Source organism: Carcharhinus amblyrhynchos, chromosome 27 (assembly GCF_965287045.1).
Source record: "Carcharhinus amblyrhynchos chromosome 27, sCarAmb.v2.hapA, whole genome shotgun sequence".
In the NCBI taxonomy this organism is placed as follows: Eukaryota; Metazoa; Chordata; class Chondrichthyes; order Carcharhiniformes; family Carcharhinidae; genus Carcharhinus; species Carcharhinus amblyrhynchos.
The window spans coordinates 38008129-38030911 of NC_137350.1; the positions used below are offsets into that span (position 1 = coordinate 38008129).

The 22783-nt window shown below is 42.4% G+C and overlaps 1 protein-coding gene across 2 annotated transcripts in view; it reads right to left on the minus strand.

The window, feature by feature from the left end:
• The window catches only part of LOC145359139 (uncharacterized), a 64167-nt gene that overhangs the window by 11230 nt on the left and 30154 nt on the right, over positions 1-22783 (minus strand). For both annotated transcript variants that reach the window (XM_080213550.1, XM_080213551.1), the window contains exons 10-13: positions 21828-21998; positions 20537-20752; positions 2725-2820; positions 380-533 (exon numbers count right to left, since the gene is read on the minus strand). In XM_080213550.1, coding sequence (XP_080069676.1) covers positions 380-533; positions 2725-2820; positions 20537-20752; positions 21828-21998 — 637 coding nt within the window. The remainder of the gene's footprint in view (positions 1-379; positions 534-2724; positions 2821-20536; positions 20753-21827; positions 21999-22783) is intronic.

The following is a 22783-nucleotide window of genomic DNA, read 5'->3' on the forward strand; positions in this document are numbered from 1 at the left end:
GCGGCAGTGTGTATGATCTACAATTGCACTGCAGCAATTCACCAAAGATCATTAGACAGGACTTTCCAAACCCACAACCACTTCCATCTAGAAGAACAAGAGCAGCAGATACATGGGAACACCAACACCTGCAAGTTCCCCTTCAAGCCCTCCCATTCCTTCCTGGTCACTGGGTCAAAATCCTGTAATTTCCTCCCTAATGGCATTGTGGGTCAACCCACAGCACATGGACTGCAGCGATTCAAGAAGGCAGCTCACCACCACCTTCTCATGGGGAACTAGGGATGGGCAATAAATGCTGGCCAGCCAGCAATGCCCATGTCCCATGAATGAATATTAAAAAAAGAGGACATGGGGTATGAAATTCTGAATCACCTACCGCACTCAGAGTATGGGTTGCCAAACAGGAGCCCAGAGTGTCCAGAATGGACTTTTGGAACAGTCAGGCTGTAGGGATTAGCGTGTTCGAGCTGGAATGAGCCATTCCGGTGGTTTGAATCCACCCTCAAATTGTCAATCTTCCTATTCAGCTTCTGTGAACAAAAGACAAATTACTGTAACAGGAAAAGACCAGAGAAACATTTGCAGAGAGGTGAATCAGAACTGGCAATGTACCAGGATCATACTATCCAGGTTAGGACTCGTTCATAAAGTCAAACAATATAGGAGGCTATTCTGCCCATCAATCCTTTGCCAGCTCTTAGAAAAAGCTATCTAATTTGTTTTGTATTCCTGAAAAAAATTCCCCCTTCAAAGTACAGGGACTGTAAAGTACAGTCACAATTCATACCCCTTAATCTCAAAACAAAGTTACCTGGTCACTATCATATTGCTGCTTTTGATGGCTTGCTGTGTGCACATTGGATCTCGCACTTCCTACATTACAATAAAGTAGGGTGAAAGGTGCCATTTATATATCAGCATTTGTTAACAGATGTCAATGAAAACTTGGCTAATGATTCACTCCCTTGGCATGTGCCACACTGTTAATTATTATGCTAACAGGCCTCCAGCTGAGTGTAGGCAACACAGGCTGGAGGTGGGACCCTCAAGCAACATGGCTCATTATCACACTTGGCAGCCTCTGTGCTATCAGGTCCATAGAATGCTCCACTCAATTTTTTTTATACTGTTGTGATGATGGAGCAAAATCCCGAATTATGTGCAGACATATCGGACTTTTAAATAAGACACGTTTTAAAAATGGACATACAAACCAAAGATGGCTGAGGATGTAAATTTTGAGAATGTAGAATTCAGTGACTGTCTGAGAGGGTCCTATGTGTATGATACTTAGAGATAATAGAACGTCACAGCCTTTCTCAGACATAAATATAAACATGAACTGCCATCTCCTGCAGAACTAACAGAACTGATTAGCATCTCAGCCTTTACATTGTGCCTTAGATCTATTTTGTGGGTGTGTATCATCCACAAGTCTCACCCTCCTCGCACCCCCCGCCCCCTCAACTAATACACAAGAGCCTGGGATAAAAAGCCACTTACAAAATGTGGTCTGCGTGGACTAGTGCTGGGTGTGTCAGAGTATCTGACATAGAAGTAAGGAAAGGCAGCACTAGTCACTGCTGCTCTAGCACGTGAAATAAATGTCTCCCCCTCATTCTGATTGTTGAAGCAAGAGAAATCAACAAAGCTGCAGCTAAAGAGGAAACAGGACAACTATTTTCAGCTGAACTTCAGAACTCTGGAATCTCAAAACAGCTAGCGTTCTGCTGAGTCAGTGCCAGAAGAATCATCAATTCAAAACTGCCCACGCTTCACCATCTACGCTTCATGGGCAAGTCAGAGAATGATTTGTACATATTTTTATAAAGCTTATTTTTGGGCTCGCTTCACATTTCAGATGTGTGTGTATGTACGTGCTTGCAATTTAGTATTTACCTCCCATTTTAGCAGCTAATAAACTCACCCTTTCTTTAACTGAAGATAGCATGGTTAAATTTTCCCCCTTTAAAACTTAAATACATAGCGACTGGAAAAAGGAAGGGAAGGGATCCTTTCTGAAGTAATCTTGTTGTGCCCAACCTAGTGGTTGAATAAAGAAAAGGGAGCCAGTTCATCCCACCTCACCTGGGGACGTAACAATTTGGGGGTACCTCATCCAGAATTTAACTAACTGGAGCTTGTGCTGAAATAGTTCCCGATGTAGGGACGGCGAGTAATAAATTTCGGGATCTTGGCCGGGACCTTGCTCAGGGACCATCACTACAATACGTTCACATGTATGGAAGATCCAGGTTCAGAAAGCTGTGGTCTCTGTGATATCGCCAGCTCTCCTTTAGGATGCTCATCGTCAATTACGAGTCTCTTGGCCTTGCCCATCCTCCAGCCTGTTAACTCCATCATCCCTCTGGGATCTTGGCACTCCGCCAATCCTAGCCTTTTCCACATTCCCAACTTTTGTCACTGCATCAAAGGGAGCCATGACATCAGCTGCCTGGTCCCTAAGTTCTGGAATTTCCTCTGCAAACCTCTTTACCCTTTCTCTTTTTTCCTTTCCAGACACTCCTTAAAACTCAGCTCTCTGTCTGAGCTTTTGGTCACTCCATCTATTATCGTCTAACGTGGCTCAGTGTCATTTAAAAAAATAATATTCTCTGGAAGCTGTTTGAGACGCTTCGCTATGTTAAAGTGGTTATATAAATGCAAGTTTTTTGGTGTTGACATGAATACAAAACTGAATGCAAATCCCACAAAACCCACCTTGATCTCTTCTTGTAAATCAGCCACTTCCATTGTGCGAATGTCCACGATATGGGTCTTAGAGTCAAGTTCATGCTCAATTTCTTTAAACCTAACCTAAAAGAAGCAAAATATATTTCAATGATTTACAGAAATTTACTTCCTGTTCATTGTTTTTCAATTTCAGATTGCCCTTTGTTGGTGAATGCTTTGTTCACTGATCAGAGACGTGCATTCTACATTAGATTTTGCTCCCTTATCCTCTCTACCGCTCTCTCCTCCTTTAAGTCGCTCATTAAAATCTACCTTTTTCAACAAACATTTGGTCACTTGTCCCTCATATCACTTTGTGTTTTCATTCTAATCTGATTATGCAATGAAATATTGCTACATAAATGACAGTTGCTATGAAGGCAATCGCAACACAACACAATCTTAGAAAATGTTTGGAAATTCCTGAACAAACACAAAACAAAAGCAGTGAAATCCAACAACCGTCAGGTCTGAATTCAGCTTCAATTTATCTTCTAACAGCAGCCAAGAAACAGCACTACATTTCAAAGAATATTGGACTATGTAATGTCACGTAACATCACACAGTGGTTAGCACTACTGCCTCACAGCACCAGGGACCCAGTGTCAATTCCTGCTTTGGGTATCTGTCTATGCAGAGTCCGCATGTTCTCCTTGTGTCTGCTTGGGTTTGCTCCGGGTGCTCCAGTTTCCTTCTCAAAGATGCGCTGGTTAGGTGCATTGGGCATGTTAAATTCTCCCTCAGTGTACTCAAACAGGCAGCAGAATGTGGTGACTAAGGGATTTTCATAGTAACTCCATTGCAGTGTTAATGTAAGCTGACTTGTGACACTAATAAATAAACTTTAAAAACTTTACTCAGGTTTTTGAGCTCACATTTAACGTCACCTGGGCCAGTGCCAGAATGAACATTTCATATCCACTGAATAAATTAAACTCTTCAAATAATAGTGCGGCTCCAAATAGAATATAAATATTTTTTGAAAATGCCTTTATTCGTGGTTACTGGTATTGCCAGTTTTTAATTCCCCATCCCTATTGCCCTTAAGAAGGTGGTATTGTGCCACCTGCTTGAACTAGTGCAGTTTGTGCGCTAATGGTGCTTCAGTGGCATTCTTAGGATGAGGTGGTTAATCCATCAATGAAAGAATAGCCAATATATGTCTAAGTAAGAATGGAGTGTGATCTGGAGGTGATAATGTGCCCACATTCTTGCTGACATCTCAGTAGATATTCTGCCTCCCTGCCCACTCCCCCCCCACCCCCCTTCAGATCATACCCCAGGTTTGCTCAACGAATAACTGGCATAGCGCTCCACATGCTCAGTGTGTGACGTTCTCCATTGTCCAGAGCTCTCTGCATTCCTATCGGACTGTGGGAACTCATACTTCAAACATGGATCATCCTCAATGTTCAAAATCACAAAGGAGTTTTCACAAGAATAGATTGGAAGAAACTGTTTCCAGTGATTTTGGGGCAGGGGGGAGAGGCATCACTAACCAGAGTGCACTGATTTGGAGGCAGTAAAGAGGAGATTCACGAGAATGATCGTATGATCTGTAGCTATAAGGATAGATTGGGTCTCTCTTCCTTGGAGAAAAGGCTAAGAGGAGACGAGATTAAAGATTATTAATAAAGTGTCACAGATAGGTCTAAATTAACACTTCAATGAAGTTACTGTGAAAATCCACTAGTTGTCACACTCCAGTGCCTGTTCGGGTACTCTGAGGGAGAATTTAGCATGGCCAATGCACCTAACCTGCACAGCTTTGAAACTGTGGGAGGAACCTGGAGCACCCGGAGGAAACCCACACAGACACTGGGAGAATGTGCAGTTTCCACACAGACAGTGACGCAAGCTGGAAATCGAACCTGGGTCCCTGGCGCTGTGAGGCAACAGTGCTGACCACTGTGCCACCGTGCTGCTATAATGATATTCAAGATACTGAGGGATATGGACAGGATACATCAAGACCTTGAGGGCACAGATTCCAAACAATGCGCAGATGTGACGATAATTATTTTTGCCCAGAGGATGGCTGGAGTCTGGAACAAACTTCCTGAGAGAATGGTGGAGGCAGGTCTGATTGATCTATTCAAACAGGAATTGGATTGCTATCTGAAAATAAAGAAAGTACAATGTTATAGGGATAAGGCAGGGGATTTAGGTAGAATTCTCTTTCAGGGAGCCAGTGCAGACTTGATAGGTCTTTCTATATTGCAAGGGATTCTGTGATTTAAGATAATTGCCTCGAGGCCGAGAGAGAAAGAAAGGAAGAGAGTTTATTTTTGCACAGTGTTGCAATCCCACTCAGTGTTATAATTGGATGGAAAGATCCCAAAATAGAAACCTTGCTCAAAAGAGCACAACTTTTAATTTTTTGGAAACATGGCAGAACAGAGTCACAGGGTTACCGATTAACTTTTAATAACAAAATTAAACACTTGTTGAACATGAAAAGTTTGACTGTAACACAACACTCCTTCACTCCCACTTAACACATGCTGCAATATTAATGAATATGGACTTTAGTAAAATATAGGAATAGGAAAATCATGTTTTAGCTTGTCTAAGACTTTGGTTAGGCTGTATTCAGCGTACTGTGTACAATTCTGGTCGCCACACTACCGGAAGGATGTTGATGCACTGGAAAGGGTGCAGAAGAGATTTACCAGGACGTCGCCTGGTTTGGAGGATATGGACTATGGAGAAAGGTTGAGCAGACTTGGGATTGTTTCCGTTGGAATGTCAGGGGATAAGGGAGGACCTGATAGAAGTTTACAAGATTATGACAGGCTTTGATGGAGTGGATTGACAGAGTCTTTTTCCCAGGGCGGAGGGTCAATTACTTGGTGGTCTAGGCTGAAAGTGAGGGGGGAGTTAAAAGGAGATTTAAGGGGCAAGTTTTTCACACAGAGGGTGTTGAATGCCTGGATTGTGTTGCTGGAGGAGGTGGTGGAAGCAGATTCTATAACAATGTTCAAGAGGCATCTGGATAGGTTCATGAATAGGCAGAGAGTAGAAGGATATGGACCATGCAGAGGCAAGAAAATATTAGATTTGAGAGGTATTTGTGTCAGCACAGACTTGGTGGGCCAAAGGGCCTGTTCCTGTGCTGTACTGCTCTTTGATAACACAGAGTACAGAATATGTCTTATGCTATAACATTCTCAGTAAGACACAGTCCCTGTAACCCAACAGGCTGACTGTGGTCAGATAACACTCCACTCTGAAATGAATTGGCAGATACCACTCAATTTTCCATGGATTTCTCCTCAACATTCCCCCAGATGATTATGACGTGAGTGCTTCCGAATCCCACATTCAAAAATGCACATTTTCATCAAAACCAATACTTCCTCTCTGTTATTTTCATCAGTGATCCACCTCCTGGGTTTTCCAATTATCCTTTCAAACAAGGCTTTCTTTCAGCTGTTTTAGCAAGGATCTTTCTCCAGATTTTCCAACTGCCCTTTCATTATTACATTGTCTTGAATTGCAGTAGGCATCCAAATTTTTAAACAAAAAACTCGGATTCTCAATCCCCAACAGAATACTGTTTTCAATGGCTTGAAATAAGAACACCAAACTTGTGATATATGGCTTTTCTGCAGCCAATACCATCAGCTCTTCTCTTCCCAGGTCTGACTTTACCTTCAATAATCAGCATCCTGTTCCAATTGCAGTTCCTCTGTGTGCCTTTATACTTCAATAGTTCTGTAGCTTATTTTCCACTCCTTGGTTTCTAGAAGCAAATGTCCTTCGGAGCAATGGAGCTTGCTTTCAAGCACACTTCTCCATTGTTCTGCTTCCTGCTTCTAGCAGAGCTAAGAGTTGTTCCCTCTCTAGGTTCCTGTACCAACTGCCTGGATCTAGTAAAACAATAAACTCAAAAGGTTTTCTCCTAAAAGCAGCCCCTGGTTGCAAAGCAACACTGAATTCTTTCCCCAAGCTTGTGCTTATTTTTTCCACCATCACTCTCTCAATACAGTAGAAATACAGTTTGAACTGAAACCAAAACCCCCATACATGAGACTTCTCACTGAACATGCATCTAACTAGAATTGTACTCTTTCATATACGAAAGTACATACCTTATTTCTAATATTTAACAATACAAATAGAAGTCACTTAAACCTGTTTCCTGACAGTAGCAAGTTGTTACAACCTGCAAAGCACTGCCGGAGCAGATACAATTGCAACTTTCAAAAGGGATTTGGATAAATACTTGGTAAAAGAGAAATTTGCAAGACTATGGGAAAAGGATTTGGAGTAGTAGGGGAGAAATGAGATAATTAGATCGCTTTTTCACAGAGCTAGTACAGACATCATGGGCTCAATGGCCTCTTTCTTGCTATGAGATTATACTGGTCTAGTGAACAAAATGTGAGCAATTGGCACAAATCTGCAGCATCTATATAAACCCAGCAGTATGCAAGTCACTCACCATTGCCTTCTCTGTTCTGTCCCCAAGCTTTGATTTTATTTCTGCTAATTCAGTCCCAGGCAGCTGCACAGACACCCCCCCTGAACTGGCTGCTTTTTGTAGAGCAAAAAAAAACACAAGGTAAGGAAACAGGAAGACAAGGAAACTGACTATTCGAGTCTTATAAGTCTAGTGACAGCCTCTAGCGTGTTATCCAAACGTACAGCAAAACCCAAACTGATCAAATTTCATTCTATTGCAAACATTGAAAATGTACAGCAGGATACTCAGCATCAGAAAGGGAGAGATCCCTTACAGCACTCTAAGACAGTTTAATGTTTAGAGTTGGAATTTCCATTAGATTTGATCCAATTCTTACTGACCAGGCCGTGCATTCCCAATATTTTCAGTTTTGCTTGAAAAATTCAGCATCTCTGTGTGAAGAAAATAAATCTACTCGAAGTTCAGGAAATGCACCAGCCTAGACCGAAGAGGATGTGCCAACTCAGTTTAAGACACAAAAAGCATAGGAGGGAAGAGGGGATGATGTGGAGAGGAAGAGGCGAAGGTTAGGAGCTGAAATTCAATTTCAGAGAAACTGCAACGTGCACGTCCCAACAAATAAGAATTGTTTTCTTCTCCCAGTAATGCTGCATTTGTGAATTGGCTAAATGTTCTCAATGAAACCTCTCCACAATAAAGGAGATTTGAAAATCTGAAGTCTTGAGAAGAAAAAACTGTTGCTGTCCTTTTACTCAAACTAGCAAGCATTTTTGATTTAGCTAAAGTAAGTGTTTGGAAAATGAAGAACTAAATATTCAAGTAATTAAACTATTCTTTGCTACAATATTCCCTTGCCGCAGCACATTTTGCTCCTTTATCACAGCAGCTTTGTCCCAATTAAGAATCAAGCAGGTTTTGTACAATGGGACCAAGTCCTCAACTATGCAAACACAAACTAGCCGGGGCTCAGTGGGAGCACTTATATCTTGGTGTCAGAAGATAATATGTTCCTCTCAGAGTGCGTTAGCTAGGCTAACATTCTAGCATGGGAATGAGGGAGCATTGCATTGATAAAGGTGCCCTCTTTCAGATGAGAAGTTTGCCCCATTGAGCTGGAGGTAAAAGTTCCAATCGTAACTGAGTTCTCTTGATACCCTGGTCAATACTTTATCCTTCAGCCAACATCACTAAAATAGATCAACAATGCTGTTTGTGGGAGCCTGCAGTGCATAAGTTGACTACTGTATTTCCTACATTACAGAAAAACAAAGTGCTCTGGGATACCCTGAGAGTTGTGAAAATCACTGTATAAATACAAGTCTTTTCCTTCTGAAGAATCATGATGTAATGAAGACTGTCTTTGCTGCACTGTTTCTAAAGGATGAAAAAAAACCAAATTTAGAAATAATGTTGCAATTTACTTTTGTAGGCAGGCTGGTCCCAGTTATAACAGATCCAGGTGTAGCACAAAGCCTATTTTCTTTTGCAATGCAGTTTTTTGCCATCAGAGGTACTCAGTGAGCTAAGTATATACTGCGGTGAGGTCTAGAGTGAGAAGACACTAGAACATTTCAACTTAGCAGTACATCTGTGCATAGGCAGACATTAAAAAGATAGATCCAACATTATTAAAATTCTGGGAATGCTTTAGAATCCTAACCTGGGATATTTATGTCTGTGATTTCTAGTGAAAATGTCTTGAATTTTGTAGACACTTTTCATGCTTGTATGACAGTGTATTGGCAGCAATTAAAGATTATTGAGCAGAAGTCTATCTGGTGTGGGAATGTAAAGTGGGTGATACTGGGCTGCTCGCCTGTTTCATCCAGCATCTGATGTAATTCTACTGATTGCAATGAACCTGACGATCAGGCACTGTGTATAAAGAGCACTCGATCCAAAATCGTCTATTTTGCAGTACCGTACAAGACAATTTTCGAATGCTATTTGTCCTAATTTAAATTCCTCTAATCATTCTGCTCCTCTACCTGTCTCTGCATTTTCTGTGATCTCAACAATCTCCTTGATTGGAGAGTGGCATTTATTCTTGTCTTCCTATTGCACAGAAAACAATGATTGTTTATACACAACCACAAAGATGATCTCTTAACAAAAACTATTCATACATTCAAATATGCATCATCCCCGCAGTCAGGAGGAAGGGAAAGGTGGAACTGCCAGTCAATCATTCCATCTGGTGGGAAATGGTCTTATCACAGTCGGCTGATAAGATTGCCAGAGATTTGGGAGTAAGCCGCAGTATCGCCAAGTTTCTGGAACAACTGAAAATTTTGGGAATTTTATCCCTCTTTCTCTCTCCAAGGGGAGTGCAGGAAGTGAAGCAGAACTAAAAGGAGAGTGCAACAATTTGATTGTTGAACTTGGAGCAACAATGATGGATTCTGCAAAGACTTGAGAGTTGACCTTCCTGCCCACTTCAACGGTGTATGGCTTGTGTATAAGGAATTCTTAATACAATATTTTTTTTTTCAGGTTTCCCATCATTAAGAACAAGCTTCTGGCTTGGCACATTGTCAGAAAGACCACTACGTTACAATGGACTCCCTAATGGTTCAGTCAATTGGTGCATTTCATAGTGTGGAGTCAAGTTAAATGGAACTAGGCAGATCCAGCTAATACAGTGGCCAGAATCTCTGCATTATCTTCATGAAAGAGTTGGATCAGAGCACAATTTCACAAAATCTAACTCTTGAGTTCTTGTTCACCTTATTAAAAACAAACTGTTGGTATGATGCTTATTTGGTACAGAGAAATGGAACGGTTTGCTACTTCATTTCAATCCCATATTCTGACCTTGATCCACAAATGGTTCAGCGTTCAGGCGCAGGGCAAGGTCCTTGCGCATGGTCCCAATCTGCAGGCTCGAACAATAAATGCCTTTGTACAGAGTGTACATTCCTCTGTGCTGTACCCTATACTCAGGTCTATGAGTCAATGGTCCAATTACCTTCTAGACCATAAACCTGGAGGCTCAGGGAGGGTGGGAACAGTGTCATACCTAATTCAGCAATCCACAGCTCACCTTCATTTCTTCAGGCCTTTCTTGATAATTCTCTGGAAAACCTGAACTAACAGAAAATGTCTGCTGATAGAGTATCTCCTGTGAAAAGGCAACTGCCCACAAGCAAGGGCCCATCCCCGGAGGAGACAAAACAAGCCTTTGCTTCTTTCACAAACTGGTCCCAAATATTGAAATGAATGCTGACTCAGTCTCAGTCCAGGTCTTCCAACATCTGTGGCAAGAGTACAAAGCTAATGTTTCGTGTCTGGATGACACTTTTTCAAAGCCTCTTCATCAAATCATCCAAACTTGAAACATTGGCTCTCTATTCCCTGTCCACAGATGGTGTCAGACCTGCTGAGATTTTCTAGCATTTTCTTATTTTGTTTCAGATTCTAGCATCCACAGTAATTTGCTTTTAAATCAGTACTTTCTCAGTAGGTGTGGGTTTTTGCCATTAAGTGCCTCTTAATTCAGCACTGGATTGGCAATAAATTGCTCAGCGAGATCACAGGTTAACTGAAGAGGAATGGAAAAATGCCACATTGAACCACTACCGGAACTGACCTGTTCCTCCTGGGCCAAAGTGCGGGTGAAGTAGACAGGACATTACTGTGGCATTTCATTATACCCCAACGGGTCTCAACTTACTTGACTTTGATGTTGGGAGCCTGAAATGGAAAGTGTTCCATTTTCCTGTGATAAGGAACACTTGGACTTAAATCAGGAGAGTCTGAGACTTCAGGGACAATAATATATCAAACAGCCCAGAACAGGACACCATATTGAACAATTAATCTCATTTATAATCAGAGCTATGTTGTTGGAGTTTGGGAATACGTGGGATACGTGTAAAGGTTTTGTTTTGAAATAGAAATACGATAACTTCTTCCTACAATTCTCACGTAAACTGCTTATTTTTAGACAGAAGTCCTACAAACCTACCAATAATGCTTTCAACTTGTCGATCTGTTTGTGCAGTCTCTGGCACTCCTTATACTTTTGTACATAGCAAGACTTTCCTGTCAGTAGCTTAGCCTTTAAACTTGCAATCTCTTTCTGGAGTGGATGCTCTGTTGTGCTGCCCCCCTCAGTACAACCCTATAAAGGGACAATAGAACATATGGGTATATTTCTACTATTTTAACCAGCGTTTCTATGTTAGTTTCTATTCATCGTTTTGTCAGAACGACCTCAATTTACAACAGACGACTCCATAATGGCATAGCCAATAAGTCCATTTTATTGTGTGGAGTCAAGTTAAACTAGATATTTCCAGCTCTTGCAGTGGACCAGATTCTCTACATTGGCCAGAATTTTACCCCACCACAATAAATACTGGCCAGATAGCGACACCCATTTCCTACGAATTAATATTTAAAAAATTGTAATCTTATAATTAGAGAGCAGGACAGTGGGACCAATTGGGTATTACTTTCAAAGAACTAGAATAGGCATGATGGGCTTAATGGCTGCATGATTCTCTAAACAGCACAAATGCAACAAGGTATAGAAATGCATTGTTACAGGTACAAAGCCGAAATTACATACTAATTGAATCCTGTGTATATGGACATCCACATAATATTCTGCCTCCAACATCAGAAAGTCGTAACATAATGCTCCTAAAACAGAATTAAGAATTCAATACAACAATAATTCAGAAACCAAGAAAATGCATATTGATGACTGATTAAAAGAGACATGTTTTCAAAGCTTTGTACTCATGTTGCCAGTTATCCAACATGGCCGATTTTCACATGCATTGCAAATGTCTCATGGTCAACCAGATACACACATCTGTAAGACTGACAAAGGGATATGAATATACATTTATGATTACCGTATTGACAAAATGCACACCATCCTTACTGATGGGTCCAAAACTGTATCCAGTAGACCCATCACTAAGTATGACCACACAGTCCTGTTCAAAAGCAAGTTACAAAGTGTTTGTTGGACTTGTGCAAGAATGACAACCTGCCTGGTGGTGTAGACGATGGGACACGTTCTCAAGGTTCACTGTTCCCCACACGTATGGGCTGCTCAAGAAAGTGGTGCCCTTTGCACCCTATCTTACAGATTTGTTCTGCAGAACATGAATTGACCAAATGATTGAATGGGATGCTACAATCTGTTTTCAGCAAGTTTTTCACGTACACGATAGTGAAGGATTCCTGCACCTCTGCAAAGACTATACATGACTTACCTATCAATAGCAATACTTTGTCCATGTCTCTTTCAACTTTGCTAGCCTATTCACTAAGGCACCACTCAAAGGAGTCATGGGCATTAGTAGCATGTCACTATATCCTATTGATCTAGAAGTAGCACCATTGTCTGAAACCGTATTCGTTGAACTTGCTGAATTCAGTTTTAGTGACACACGTCGGCTTAAATCAACTTTATTGCCACAGAATCCCCTCTAGGCCCAGATCTCACTTTAATGTCTTCATTGGTTTCCATGAGAAACACCCCATCAATGGAATGACCCCATACCTTCTACAGCTTGTATATTTCTAATACACAGATTATACATTTTTTAGGTTCGAATCTGCAGCTGCATTCAATAATTTCCTCAAATACCACATGGGCTGCATCCTGGACTCAAATTCACCTTCGAAATGGAACAGACAAACCTTTTCCTCAAAGTGCCAGTTGAAAAATTTGCCAATGGCTCCTCTCCTACTTCTACCACAGCCCACCTTCACTAGTTAACATACCTACTGAGATTCCTACAGTCGTAAATGCAATAAATTTGGCCTAATCAGCAACCACATAAATAGGGCCAGATCCATTTGATCAGCATGCAAGTTTGATGCTGAAAGGAGCAAAGATATCCTGCGGGATAGTATCTACCCCCATCAGATCACTGCTTCTTGTACATCGTGCAAACCAAAGAATGAGTCCAAGGCCACAATCTTCAGTCCTGAACAGTGCCCAGACTCCCTCAGATTTCCCTGGAAGGGCAAGGTACCTCAAAAACCCGAGCAATACATGAAAGAAGCCATTTCATGCAGCTACCATGCAGTAACACCAGGAGTGGTATTTGCTACTTCCAGGATGCTGTTGTCAAGCCAAAAAGATGATCTGCCTCTCACACAAATGATTAATGTGGTAAATTAATTTCAGTGCCAGAGTGATGCCAGGTGAGCAGGCCCAATGACTGGTGAATCACATTAAACAGTGCTCAAATAGCCCATTCCTTGTAAAATCAAAACAGTATCCAACATTAGGTGTGATTCCATGATTGAGCAACACATATTAAACATTATTGATTGTGCTTAGAATGACACTAAGAACTAATTTAAGATCATCAGGTTGGCTTGCAGCATGGCTCACTTACAAGTGTTGGAAGCAAGGTATGTTCACGTACAAAACCATGCCCTTTGCAAACAAACAGATGTCCATTTATTGTGCCTTTTTCAACTAAACAGAAGCTTGGTGAACAGCCATTCCCTGGTTTATTTCCCATGGCAATGCTTTAATCACAGTCAACTTGCCTGATTTGAATTAAAAAAAAAATTGTTCCTATTGCAATATCTCTACCAATCAGAGTCCACTTGTCAATCAATCAGCACCTTCTTCTCATGCAGTATAAATTGCTCTTCCCTTTGAGATTTGGTATTCTTTCATCTGTCCTGATGAGCGTCAGATGAAAAGCTTTGACAGCATGTCTCATTTTTTCAGCAATATCTCAAGTTCTGTATTACCATGTATCTACGTACATCTGATTTTTATATGACTATACTACGTGAAGCTAGTCCTAACCAATCAAATTTTTTTAAAGTGGACTACCCTAAGATACAGAATCTCGTGCAGCATAATATAGTCTAAAATATTTAAAATAATTCATCATTGAAAAATTATCTAATGAGGTTCCATTGTCTAAAACAGTAGACACAATTAGGCCAACACAAAGCAAATTCAGATATGTGTAAATAATAGATTCAGTAATACCCGACAATTCAGGCTCAGGTTATTATGCACCAAGACAAAGATCTCTGCTGGAGACAATACTACCCTGTACATGATGGTTCACACAGAAATAAGAAATGAATGATTCCATCATGTGATTTAATCAGCTCATGGGTCACTCAGTAGACAGGCAATCATCCTATAAAATCAACCATCCTTGCTGTTCTACCAGTTATACAATCTATAGACACTTCAGAAATATATACTGCATGTGCAATCTGAATTGATGAAGCAGAAGTCTTTAAATTGTGCGGTTTTGATTAATAAAAAGGCAGTTAGTTCTAGTTCAGCAACTGCACTATTGATAATAGTGTTGCTGTTACTCCATCAATGCTTGCATTGTCAAAAGGTTAGGGCAAGACAATTGCCACACTGGGTCAGCTGATTATCAGTTGAAGTTTATATCTCGTGGGGACGCGCCATCAAGAGATGTATGATGAACACAGAAGTTCTTTCTCTTCTCATAGTTCTTGTGAGCTTTCCTCTATTTTTCTAAATTCCAGGCTGACATCCCAGAGGGAATGCTGCACTGTCAGAGGTACCAGCTTTCAGGTTAGAAGGTAAACCAAGGCACTGTGTGAAGAAGAGCTGGTGTCCTGGCCAAAATACATCCTTCAATCAACAGCTCAAAATGGGTTAACTGGTCAGTATTACATGGCTGTTTGTGGGAGCTTGCTGTGCATAAACTGTTTCCTACGTTACAAACACTGAATAGATTCCAAGAGTATTTAATTAGCTGTGAAGTGCTTTCAGAAGTCCTGAGGCCATGAAAAGTGCTTGATACACATTCAAGTCTTTTTAAAATTCCTCCTCAGCCCAGTGAACCTTGTACTCTCTCTTTGCCCTTCCTGCATTATTATAACACTGAATGGACGGCCGTCAGATACCAAATTTCCCTCAAGTGTCAATTCCTTTTCCAGTCTATATGGCAGCTAACTACTATCTTTCCATTTATCTGGTCGCCTCTTCAGCTCATTTGAACCTTAGTGTGCCTTGCACTTCGACTCTTGGCTCTTAATCCATAAGAACATAAGAACATAAGAAATAGGAGCAGGAGTAGGCCATCTAGCCCTTCAAGCCTGCCCCGCCATTCAATAAGATCATGGCTGATCTGTTGTGGCTCAGTTCCACTTTCCCGCCCTCTCCCCATAACCCTTAATCCCCTCTCTTATCAAGAACCCATCAACCCGCTTCTTAAAAATATTTAGCGAGGCAGCCTCCACCACTTCAACGGGCAGAGAATTCCAGAGATTCACCACCCTTTGAGTGAAGAAGTTCCTCCTCAACTCCGTTCTAAACCGCCTCCCCTTTATCTTGAGGCTGTGCCCCCTAGTCCTACTGTCTTTTTTGAGCGGGAAGAGTCTCTCCACCTCTATCCTATCCATCCCATTCATCATCTTATACGTCTCAATGAGATCTCCCCTCATTCTTCTAAACTCTAACGAGTACAAGCCTAGTTTATTCAGCCTCTCCTCATAGCTCAATCCCCTCAACTCCGGTATCAGCCTAGTAAACCTCCTCTGCACTCCCTCCAGGGCCAAAATATCCTTGCGCAGGTGCGGCGCCCAAAACTGCACACAGTACTCCAGCTGCGGCCTCACCAATGCCCTATACAGCTTTCACCCCAACTTGCTATTCGGATTGGCGGTTGGTGACTAGTGGGGTGCCCCAGGGGTCGGTGCTGGGGCCTCAGCTATTTACCATTTATATAGATGATCTGGAGGAGGGAACCGAGTGCAGGGTGTCGAAATTTGCTGATGACACCAAGATTGGGGGAAAGGCAAATTGTGCGGAGGGTGTGGAGAGTCTGCAGAAGGATCTAGATAGGCTGGGCGAATGGGCCAGGAAATGGCAAATGGAATTTAATGTTGGCAAGTGTGAGGTGGTCCACTTTGGTAGGAAGAATGGTAGGAAGGACTATTACTTACGTGGCGAAAAACTGCAGCAGGCGACGGTGCAGAGGGACCTCGGGGTCCTTGTGCATGAGTCGCAAAAACCCAGTCTGCAGGTGCAGCAGGTGGTCAGGAAGGCAAATGGGATGCTGGCCTTCATAGCGAGGGGGATTGAATATAAAAGTAGGGAGGTCTTGCTGCAGCTGTATAGGGCATTGGTGAGGCCGCAGCTGGAGTACTGTGTGCAGTTTTGGGCGCCGCACCTGCGCAAGGATATTTTGGCCCTGGAGGGAGTGCAGAGGAGGTTTACTAGGCTGATACCGGAGTTGAGGGGGTTGAGCTATGAGGAGAGGCTGAATAAACTAGGCTTGTATCCAACTTTCACAATTTAAAAAAATCCTTGCATGTACAGGCTCCTTGCAGTTTAAGTTTATTAAGTAGGCTCACATTAACACTGCTCTGCAGTTACTGTGAAAATCCCCTGGTCGCCACACTCCAGTGCCACTTCAAGTACATTGAGGGAGAATTTAGTACAGCTAACATACCTAACCAGCACGTCTTTTGGACTGTGGTAGGAAACTGAAGTACAGAGGGATCTAGGTGTATGTGTACATAGATCCCTGAAAGTTGGGAATCAAGTAGATAAGGTTGTTAAGAAGGCGTACGGTGTCTTGGCGTTTATTGGTAGGGGGATTGAATTTAGGAGTCGCAGCGTCATGTTGCAACTGTACACTACTCTGGTGCGGCCGCACTTGGAGTACTGTGTGCAGTTCTGGTCCCCACATTACAAGAAGGATGTGGAGGCTTTGGAGAGGGTGCAGAGGAGGTTTACTAGGATGCTGCCTGGTATGGTGGGGAGGTCCTATGAGGAGAGACTGAGGGATTTAGGGTTGTTTTCGTTGGAAAGAAGGCGGCTAAGAGGGGATCTTATTGAAACATATAAGATGATTAGAGGTTTAGATAGGGTGGATAGTGATAGCCTTTTTCCTCGGATGGAGAAAGCTAGCACGAGGGGGCATGGCTTTAAATTAAGGGGGGGTAGCTACAGGACGGATGTCAGGGGTAGGTTCTTTACCCAGCGGGTGGTGAGGGATTGGAATGCCCTGCCTGCTGCAGTTGTAAATGCGCCTAGTTTGGGGGCGTTTAAGAGATCTGTGGATAGGTTTATGGACGAAAAGGGATTGGTATAGGCTAGTGGGTCATTGTTTTTGTAACTGGTCAGCGCAACATCGTGGGCCGAAGGGCCTGTTCTGCGCTGTAATGTTCTATGTTCTATGTTCTACCTGGAGGAAACCCACACAGACACGGGGAGAATGTGCAGACTCTGCACAGACAATGACACAAGCCAGGAATCAAACCTGGGTCCCTGGCATTGTGAGGCAGCAGTGCTAACCAATGTGCCACCGTGTCGCCCATGTACAGTACACTCAATATACTCAGAAGAGTCACTGATATACGCACACTACTGTTGCAGGACTTGCAAAGTTACTTTTTTCAAAGCTAGGGCTCTAGGTTCAGGAGTCAAAATGTGGGCAAGTCTGAACCAAACAGCTGTTAAGCTGAATCAAACCCTCCCAAAAACTAATATTTTCAGCTTTCAAAGAGGCCATTTGGCCCAACTGGTTGTTTCTATGACGCACGTGAGCCTCCTCCCACCTCTTTCTAGCCCAGACAGCACACTGTTTCTCCCTCACATACTTATTTAGCTTCCCCTCAATGCATTGCCGCTACTTTCGCAACCACAAGTTAATGGAAGTTAGTCATTAATAAATACAATCAGGAACTCAGGGCAAACATTTTGGCCCAGAAAGTGGCAACAAAGTAGAACACGCTACCACAAGAAATATTTCAGGTGATTATCTTGTATGCATTCTAGGTAAATTCAAGGGAGAAAGGAATGGTTATAAGCTGGTGGGGTTAGATGAAGGAGTGGAGGGAGAGTCAAGTGGAACATAAACATCAGTTGAAGGACCAATGGCCTGTCTCTTTGTAGTGAATAATTTGCAAGCCTTAGTGATGCCCACTCAACCCCTGATACACAGTACTTCTAAATATGAAATCCCAGGATATGGAAACCTTCCTTTCTCCTAATTATTGAGCATAAAAATTTTAACCAAGCCACTAAATTACATCAACAAGCCAAGGCAGCAAGGCCACTTACAATCCGAAGTAGCAGAGAATTTGTTCTTCTTTCTTGAGAAGACAGCTGGTTACCCATTAACTTAGCAAATCGCGAAAGCTCATTTCACAACTTGGTACGGTAATGCAGAAAATTTGAAATAAAATCTAGACTAGTTGGCACTGAGCTCACAGGATCTCCTAGAGTAGTAGCAAAGGGAGAACTATACCAATGCAAATCACTTCTTTGCTACTATCACACAATAACGTTAATCTTCTCTGACAGAGAAAGTTTCCTATAAAAATTTAGACTTTCTGTAACACTGTATCTAGTTGCTATTTGATAAAACAGGATTTTGGTTAAAGAACTGGCTTACAAATCAAGTGTAAAGATCCCAGATTCTTATCTCTAGTTTGGAGAAATAGGATTTAGTATTATAGAATCCCCACAGTGCAGAATGAGGCCATTTGGCCCATTGAGTCTGCAGTGACAATAATCCCATCCAAGCCCTATCCCCGTAACTCCACATAGTCTTGCTAATCCCCCTGACACTAAGGGGCAATTTGTCACTATTTATTTAATTGTTTTCTTTTCTCCTGCTATGATTATCATACAGTATTAAAGGGTTACAATTACATTTATCATTCTCCTTAATTTATTGACATTTCAATTGCTTAATGAACATTTAAAAAAAACTGAATATATATATTTGATTGTGATCAGAGGTATAGTGACAAGTATAAATTTGACAAATTTGTGCCACAATCCATCACAATTTAGCTTGATTACCTGCGGGATTAATCAGTGAACATTTCTGCAGCCCTCAGGAGAGTTAATGGCTTTAATATGCAACATCTATAACATGCTGAACTGCATACAGAAGAAGTGGGCTTGACTGGCCGAATGCACTTTGTCACTTTATTACATCGTAATCCCATTCCATTAGTCTGTTTATTGGCACATTTCAGAGCAAACCCATTGCTGCTTCTCTCCTGATGTGAGGATCACTGGACGGCGGGGCACATAGGAAGTAGGCTTGATGTCACAATTTCCATAGACTTTACTGCGCGAGGCATCAGTTATGGCTCAATTGGTATCATTCTCCCTCAGTTAGAATTCCACTCCAGAGACAGGGACAGGGCAGCACTGTGGCACAGTGGTTAGCATTGCTGCCCCACAGTACCAAGGACCCAGGTTCAATTCTTGACTTGGGTCACTGTCTGTGCGGAATCTGCACATTCTCCCAGTCTCTGTGTGGGTTTTGTCCAGATGCTCTGATTTCTGCCCACAGTCCGGAAGATATGCTGGCTGGGTGCTAAATTCTCCCTCAGTGTAACCCGAACAGGCACCACTGGAGTGTGGCGACTAGGAGATTTTCACAGTGGCTTCATGCAAGCTTATTTGTGACACTGATAAATAAACTTCAGTAGATGAACTTTAAACTTTGAGCACATAGTTCACACTGATATTTCAAGGCAGTACTGAGGGTGTGCTGCACAGCCAGAGACTGCACTTTTTTGGTTGAGACATTAAACGAAGGCCTGTTCTTCCCTGTCAGGTCGAGGTGTTCAATCCTGTGGTACTACTCGGGCAACATTTATCCCTAAACTGCGATCAATAATAAAAAACTCTCCCCATTATCACATTGTTGACTGTGAGACGTTGCAAACTGGCTGCTGCATTTACAGCAGTATTTTGTTGGTTGGGAAGGTTTAGGTTATCCCACAGTCACAAAGAGTATTACAGGGATGCAGGTACTTCCTCTTTCTTTGGCCTCTGCCCTGGGATTGTAACCTCAATAATTTGCCTAAATTATCTCATAGCAAGGACTACAGCCTGGGAACGACTGTGTGTTAGTTTCATGGAATTAGTTAACATTAAACTAAAAATAGTTTAAATGTTAACTGAACTTTATAAAGATTCAAAATATTTTTCCTATCATCTGTAATCATCCCTGCCACCATTTCCCCTTTCCTTCCCTGGGGAATCTGCTGAAGGCTGAGAAACTTCCTCTGTTTCGCTCCTGGTGAAGGACCAGGGAAGACACTCAACAAAGAGCAGAATTCAAACTTGACTTGAAAATCCAACAACACAACAATATAATTGGCAACTAAATCCACTTATAACCAATGTGGAACCCTAAATTCCAAAGTGCTTCCCCAAACCTCTCTAACCCCTCACCCCTCACTTCCATATTATGCTCTTCTTGAGCCAAGCTGCTGGGCATCTGTCCAAACACCATGCTGAAGTAGCTTGGTGCCAAATTTTTGAAAAAAACTTCTATGTTTAAAAGGTGCTATATAAATGCAAGTTGTTGTTGCTGTGGCACATTTTACAATGGCTTTCTGGCTGTGGTTACCTCGCTCTTTGAAAAGAGTTGGTCCACCTTTTCGAACTTGCTTTTCCAATGCTGAATTTCTTGGTGAGCGTCATGGAGATTGCTGTCGCTCTTCTCCCGGTCAGCCTCCGCGGCTCTCAGTTCCGCCGTGGTTTGAACATTCCGCTGTTCGGCCAGCTGCAGCTGCTCCTTGGTGGCTTTCAGATGCTGGCGGAGAGTCTCTATCTGCTCCTGGAGCTGTCGGTATAAAACCAGAACCAGACGCACAAAGTGATTTTTTTAAGTACTGCAATGGCTCAATTGTTAAGTATACAATATAGTGAAACACAGAGCTAAACATATCAAGAAAGCCTCAAGTCAGGCTTATACAGCCACATGTGTCTTTGAAAGAGCTATCCAAATGGTCCCATTACCCAGCGCTTTCCCCATAGCACTAGCAGTTTTCCTTTTCAAGTATTCATTCCAATTTCACTTTGTGCGAATTATTACTGAACCTGCTTCCACTGCCCATCCTAGCACCAGATTACAGTTTACTGTATTAAAATACTTATTTTAAATCTGTGCACTCAGGTGACCGACCCATCTGCCAGCGGAAACAGGTTCGATCATTCCTCTGTGCCCGAGTTAAGCTCATTGCAGCCAGACTGCTGCAATTAGAGTCAAGAACTTTCAGCTTTTACAAGGCAAGGGAAGTAAAGTAGCATCGAGCTCCCACTCTTCAGTAACCGTACATCAGCCCTAGGCCGAGGTCAGGCAAAACTGCAAGGCCATCAACAGTGAAATAGCCGGCCTCATGTTTGCTGATTTGATTCCTAATTGAAGGATGACTGCACGCAGCTGGGGGTTGGGAATCCAGTCCACGTGGACATATATCCCTAACAAACATCGGCACTTTGACCAGAGACAACAAACATAACTAGAGGGGAAAATAAGCAAAGGCTGGATAAAATCATAGAACCTCTACAGTGCAGAAGAAAGCCATTCAGTTCATAGAGTCTGCACTGAACACAATCCCACCCAGGTCCAATTTCCATAACCCCTCATACTTACCCTGCTAATCCCCCGACACTCGGGTTAAGTTAGCATGGCCAATCAACTTAACTTGCACGCCTTTGGACTGTGGGAGGAAATCAGAGTACCCAGAGGAAACCCACACACAAATGGGGAAAACATGCAAACTCCGCGCAGACAGTGACCCGAGGCTGGAATTGAACCCGGGTCCCTGGTGTGGTGAGGCAGCAGTGCTAATCACTGTGCACCGTGTTGCTCAGATTGTAGCTTGGAAGCGAGGCTGGGTTGGAGTTCACTGTACCTGTCTGTCAGAATTTAAACGGGAAGCCTCCAGTTTATCACGGTCGGACAAGGCTTGTTTTAAACGTTGAACCTCGGCAGTTTGATTCTGCAGCTCAGTCTCAGTTTCTGCCCATTTCCTCAGATCCTCGGTTAACTTTTCGTTTTCGCTTTTCTGTTTGTCAAGGTCAGACTAGAAAGTAAAAATAGAAATATATCACAGTCATTTCATAAATGGAAAATACTGGCTGCAAAAGGATGCTTCTTAGTTTGTTTCTCCTCTTCCCATATTATTAACTCCACACTAGGCAAGATTATGCAGGTAATATAGGCTAGGAAGGTTCGAGATTCAATGCCTAGGCTATGTTGGATCATCTGATTGCAGCTGCACGTGTGCTTCGTGTTAAAGTTTGGTCTCGTACAGCAGAGAGAAAATTAATCAGGTTGCCCACGTCTGAACTGCACGTGGAAACACTTCCACAAGTGCATTAGGACCAACTCCAAACCTGGGAATCAGGGTTGTCTGCCATCCTGTCATAACAAAGCTTGCTCTACTTGCTGTGAAGGATCAGATGTGCTAAATGATCATTTGTTCTCCAAAGTAAGAGCCACAGCAATGTGGTTAACTGTAAAGTGCCTGTGAAACAGCCTAGCAAGTCAGCCAGTGTCCCTAATGGCATTGTGCGTCAACTCACAGCACACAGATTGCATTGTTACAAGAAGGCAACTCACCATCACCTTCCCAAGGGCAACTAGGGATAGGCAATAAATGTTGGCCAGCCAGTGACGCCCGTGTCCCACGAATGAATAAAAAAAAGTTCCCAAACACATGCATGTCTGTGGAATTCTACTCAAACTTTTCTGGTAGGGAGTGGGGATGGGTGAAAGTGGAAAACCTCGTACAAAAAAAGAGAGATGATAACTTAATGGTTAACTACCATTATACGTAGAGACAATCACAATCCAAAGGAACCATCA